General features: G+C 43.7%; 1 protein-coding gene across 1 annotated transcript; it reads left to right on the top strand.

The window, feature by feature from the left end:
• The first annotated feature begins 1,275 nt into the window (after window positions 1–1,275).
• Window positions 1,276–6,018, top strand: LOC130110204 (uncharacterized). Its single transcript, XM_056277226.1, has 11 exons — window positions 1,276–1,326; window positions 1,680–1,767; window positions 1,884–1,895; window positions 2,012–2,142; window positions 2,338–2,473; window positions 2,584–2,868; window positions 3,102–3,440; window positions 3,541–3,722; window positions 5,333–5,434; window positions 5,561–5,662; window positions 5,803–6,018. The coding sequence occupies exons 2-11, from the start codon at window positions 1,716–1,718 to the stop codon at window positions 6,016–6,018; spliced, it is 1,557 nt and encodes a 518-aa protein (XP_056133201.1). The 5' UTR covers window positions 1,276–1,326; window positions 1,680–1,715.

Below are 6,018 nucleotides of genomic sequence, written 5' to 3'. Positions count from 1 at the left end.
AGGTGTTTCAGACGCGCCCTTCCCCCGCTCTCATTGCTGGTTGCCAGGTTGGTCAACAGACCGAGCCCTAACAATAATAGTTTTATTTTTATATACACTTAGCACAAAAAGTAAGGAAATGTGTGTTTGGTAGATTATTTCTTTGTTGTAACAATGCTTCTTGGCAATAAATGTTATACCGTTGGAAAGCCTGTTTATTTCCCTTTTAAATGGCGCCACATTTGTAAGGAACATGCATTTGTGGGATGAGCAGTAGAGCTGAGGATGTGGGTTGTGCCCATGAAAAATTTGCCAAATCTTCTCTGCCAATGCCACACAGCTTATTTTGCTGTTGCTATTGACTCTTGTTTCGAGCTTCTGGTACCCCAGGTGCTGACAATCAGGTGCCTGATATAACATTTATTGCCAAGAAGCATCGTTACAACAAAGAAATAATCTACCAAACACATTTCCTTACTTTTTGTGCTAGGTTTAGTTTTTTTTTTTTATAGTTTCGCCTCGTTCTACCTGCCGACTTTTACAGTGTCAACCTTCATATGAGATTACATAAAGGTAAATTCACTTGACCTTCAAACTGAGATCTCATTAAAGTGTAAAAAAATGTTAGGGTTTCAAAAGAGAACATCTCCGATGTGCTTATTAACATATAACTTCTTGTTTTATCTTATTATTTTTATCATGCGCTCATTAACATAGAACCTCTGAGGTTCTATGTTCTATGTTCTGTGAGGGCCTGGCGGCCTGTCCAGGGTGTCTCTCTGCCTGCCGCCCAATGACTGCTAGGATAGGCTCCAGCATCCCCGCCACCCTGAGAGCAGGATAAGCGGTTTGAATAATGAATGAATGAATTTATTATTATTATTATTATTATGAACAAAGTAGCATACCCAAAAGAGACGAATTCCAGCTGGTAAACAACGCTTGTTAAAAAAAATAAAGAAACAATCAGTTAAATTAACGTACTTGTTGCTGATGCGTGCCACGGGGGGCTTGCACATTCTTTTGGGATTCAAAATGTGTCATCCCATCGCACAACCAAAAGACAACTTAATTCTACAGAAGTGAGACGTCCGAGCAACCCGCCTCTCGTAACAATTCGCCAACATGCGTCAGTAGCGTAGGTAAAGCAGAGGGGTGGCTAAGAAATATAGAAAAAAAATTGCGACGTATCCAACTCGGAGGGACGCGGATACGTGCTTTGCGCCTGTAAATAAAAAGGCTCATTTGCGCATGCGCACTGAACAGAGTGTCGTTACTGACCTTCCTTCATCCAGGCTAATAATCTTGAATATCTAAAAGTAGTCGTATGTTGCATACCTCCTGCAGGTGAGTAGAGGCTGCATGCTAACTGCATTTTCAACCTTTAATAGATTGTGATCGATCGATTTTCTGTTTTTGATTGTTGCCCCCCCTCCCTCCTCCCTCGCGGTTGTGCAGTTGCATACACGTTCTGTTTTCGATGAATAACACTGAGCACCTAACTGAGTAGACAAGCAGCATGAGTCGGTCTACCGATATTTGTGTAATTTGTTGAGTACCATTCCACTACAGAAACGTGTAGCTGCCCGGTTAGCTTGTTGGTGGAGGACTAACCGTACTTACCGTGGTTAGTTTTCTTAATTTTAGCGGAGGATGGGGATGAATGATAATGGTGGGCGCGGCACTTTCCACTGTTATAGGTTCAATAAACCAACGTGGTCTCTGCCCACTGGAATATGCTGTCCCGTGTTTTACTGTGCACCCTTTTCACCCTCTCACGTTCTGTGGGTAAGTTTTGCCTTTAATAAAGGTTATTCAAACTTTCGTGAGATTCACTTCCAGCATTTGCTTGGGTTTGTGCCAGAACATGTTGATTATGGTATATGTCCCATCTTCTCTTACAGACTTCCTCTTTGGTGAGCCTGTAGCACTGATGCATCATATCCTACAAATCATAATCTTTGTCAGTTGATAAGGAAGACAGGGCAGAGAGAACTTGCTTATCCTTTACCGATTCTTGACATTTCAACAGGTGAGAAAGAATTCCAGATTGTGTGTGTTGGGAAGGAGTTTCGTCTGCCGGTGCACTCTGTTTCAAGAATTGTAACTTTTACACCCAACTCCCCCCCTGGACCAAGACGTGTCCTGCTGGAAAATAACCATGTAAGAGAGAGAGAGAGAGAGAGAGAGAGAGAGAGAGAGAGAGAGAGAGAGAGAGAGAGAGAGAGAGAGAGAGAGAGAGAGCGCGCGTGTGTGTGTGTGTGTGTGTGTGTGTGTGTGTGTGTGTGTGTGTGTGTGTGTGTGTGTGTGTGTGTGTGTGTGATTTAGTTCATGAACATTTAGCAAAACCTTGTGCAGGTAAAGGATATGCGTTTTGAGTGGACCAGAGACAGGATGCTGGTGCTGAAAGAGGTGACCCACAGTGACCAGGGCCTCTATGCCATCAAGCTCTCCTCTGGATTCACTTATGAAATAGTTCGTCTGAATGTGTCAGGTGGGGCACTGGAGATTCAAAATTGACAGTTTTGATTGATTGTTTTCACAGTGTTCGGATTGTCCACACTCTTCACCTAATCCAACCACCCTTCCCTTTCGTCACTCCAGAATGTATAAAATCCTACAGAAGAACCTATGGGGAGACCTTTCAGCACAGCATCCCTGAGGATGGAGCATTGTTGCAGTTCTCTCCCCGGGATTCTCTTCCCGAGTCCCAGCCAGTGGTGTTATGGAATCGAACTGACCCTGAGAGTGGCAAGATGGGACGGGGGAGGCTGCAACGGGATGGGAGAGTCTGGCTGGCTGAGAGAGTGACACAAGCAGACCAGGGCAACTACACTATCAGAGATGGGGAAGGGAAAGTCCTGTCACGCAGCATCCTAACTGTCCACGGTGAGTCCGAAGACAGCGTTTCGGGATGCTGTGAGATTTTAAAAACACAAATGGAGAATAACTGAACAGCAGAGGTTCAAATGTTAATGAGTGTCTTGAATCTGACGTTTCTGTGCTTGTGACTTATATCTCTTTTGTCTCCTGACATCCTTAAATCCATGTCATACTCCCCCTGCTTTTCATTCCTTCTCTGTTCTCTCTCTGCTTAAAACCCTGTGTACGAATGGATGCAGGACACATCTTCAATGTCACCCGCTTCACCAAGGAGTCTTTAAATATTCCCCTTTTTATCCTCCTCCATCAATTTCACCTCATTTTTACCCCTGCTCGGGACCCTGACCAATCTACTCTGGGCCCATTTGGCTCCAGACCCCCTCTTGGCCCCGTTGAGCTGATCCAAAATGGTCAGGTATTGGACCGTGACATGCGTTACCGAGGTCTCGTCTCTCTGGGCAGGAATGGCAACGCCACAGAGGTTGTTATCGCAAGGCTGAATTCAAGGCATGATGGGTGGTATGACATCAGAGATTTGAATTACAACCTGGTGTCCTCCACCTCCTTGCACGTGAATGGTGAGTGACCATGTGCGTGTTGAGTTTTGGATATATGCATATTTTTCCCCGCCCTCTGTTCCTTTAATGTTTGACTCTTCTGTCTGTCTCAAATCTGTAGATAAGTTTGGTAGATGGCGAGCAGTGCTCAAGTCCATCACTGTTCCCTCTGGTATGTTTGTATCACTGGCTGGTTTCATATTGTTTATGAAGAGGTATCCCAGCTGCAGCCTGTCACAGATCATCAACTGCCTCAGAGCCAACAACAATCATCCAGCAAGCCCCCCGCAGATCAACATCCAGGTGAGGGTGTGAAGTATGATGAATGAAATGAATGGTGCTACTTAAAAAAAAGTTCCCCCCCCTTTTTTTTTCTCCTCAATTGTATCCAGCTGATTACCCCACTCTTCCGAGCCATCCCAGTCACTGCTCCACCCCTCTGCCGATCCGGGGAGGGCTGCAGACTACCACATGCCTCCTCCGATACATGTGGAGTCGCCAGCCACTTTTTTTCACCTGACAGTGAGGAGTTTCGCCAGGGGGACGTAGTGCGTGGGAGAATCACGCTATTCCTCTCAGTTCCCCTCGCCCCCCGAACAGGCGCCCCGACTGACCAGAGGAGGCGCTAGTGCAGAGACCAGGACACATACCCGCATCCGGCTTCCCACCCGCAGACACGGCCAATTGTGTCTGTAGGAATGCCAGTTTGAATCCCTGTGTTACCTCCGGCTTGGTCAGGCGTTCCTACAGACACAATTGCCCGTGTCTGCGGTTGGGAAACCAGATGTGCGCATGTGTCCTGGTCACTGGACTAGCGCCTCCTCTGGTTGGTCGGGACCATAAGGCATTTTATGCCATAAGCAATCAGCAGCTGGCAGCTGATGATGGCTTATTATGGCATGAAACAGGCTTGTACTGTCTCATAAAGAATTTACTTGAATCACTGGATTATATATATATATATATTTATATATATATATATATATATATATATATATATATATTGTAGCGAATTCGGGGGGCAGTCCGGGAATCGCCACAGCCAGTACGCGAACCCGTATCTCCCACTCCGCAAGCAACAACGTTAACCAGTCGACTAAAGGGTCCTATCCGTTAGTCAAGGACCAATGTGTCTACTTATCATGCACGTTACACTATATATATATGTATATATACATATGTGTGTGTGTGTGTGTGTGTGTGTGTGTGTGTGTGTGTGTGTGTGTGTGTGTATGTATGTATGTATGTATATGTATGTGTGTGTATATATATGTATATATGTATATATATATGTGTATATATATGTATATATATATATATATATATATATATCAATACAGATACAGGAAAAAAGTTTTAATACATTGCAGTACAGGCCCGTTTCATTAGTTATAGCTCATTAATTGAGCACTTATAACAACACCATTGACGGTTTCGGAAAAAAAACCCGCTATGTATATTACGATAGCTGTAGGAAAAAAAACTTTAATTCATAGCAGTACAAGCCTGTTTTGTGCGTCATACACTCGTCAGCTCTCAAGTTGGCTATCTATCTTAATATCTTGCTCCTCATTTGTCAAGCAGTTTTATCAACACCATTGACTGTTTCCAAAAAACGCTATATATATATATATATATATATATATATATATATATATATATATAGTATGCATATGTATATGTATGTAAATATGTATATATATGCGTGTATATTTATAAGAAATATCAAAGTATAGTAATTTTACTTTACCTCATCTTGTTGCAACACTATGAAGAAAGGAAAATGGAAAAAAATAGCGCCATGTGTGATTTATCTGTCTTGTGTTTCTCCCATTACTTCTGCTCCACTTGCTGGATGAAATTGGTGTGGTGTGAAATGTGCTGGATATGTCTTTAATTTCTGTCCCCTGCAGGATTATAGCCATGCTAGCCCTCAGACCTCCAGGTTCTATGGCTACTCACAGCAGCCTGAGACACCGCAGAAGTGGAGCAAAAGAGCCAGTCTGATTCACACAGTAAGCATGATCAATGTTATAAAATAAGTTGATAAAAAAATTAAGTTTTTTTTTTGTTTGTTCACCGCTAACGGTGTGTGTGTGTGTGTGTGTGTGTGTGTGTGTGTGTGTGTCTGTCTGTCTCAGGGTTACACTCCTGTAATGGTAGACAGTGGGTCACAGCTTTCCCAAGTCACTGTCAGGACTGAAAACCAGAGGATAGACACACTGACAGCAGGGGAGTCTGAGGTAATAGCAAAGTCCTGTTGTTTGTGATTATGTCCATGTGCTAGCAATAGGGAGGGGGGGGGGCTTACACAATTATTCGCATCAGTTTGGAACAGATCATGTGTTAGCCTTTTTACAATGTCTTCATCTCTTAATATCAGGACATGCCCAATGAGCGAGGAAGAAAGATCTCCTTTTCTGTACCGGGAAGCTCAGACTGCCTCCACTTGTCTGAAGACTGTGCTCAATTCTACATCAAGGATGAGGGCGAGAAGAAGAGATGGAGCAGAGGTTTAGAGTACTTTTCCAAACTTCCACTGGACACCGACACACCTGAATCCTGTAGCGTCTACACTTCGGACAAACTCAATTTCTAA

The sequence above is a fragment of the Lampris incognitus genome, chromosome 1 (genome assembly GCF_029633865.1).
Source record: "Lampris incognitus isolate fLamInc1 chromosome 1, fLamInc1.hap2, whole genome shotgun sequence".
NCBI classification, from domain to species: domain Eukaryota; kingdom Metazoa; phylum Chordata; class Actinopteri; order Lampriformes; family Lampridae; genus Lampris; species Lampris incognitus.
This window is presented reverse-complemented; position numbering and strand designations above follow the sequence as displayed.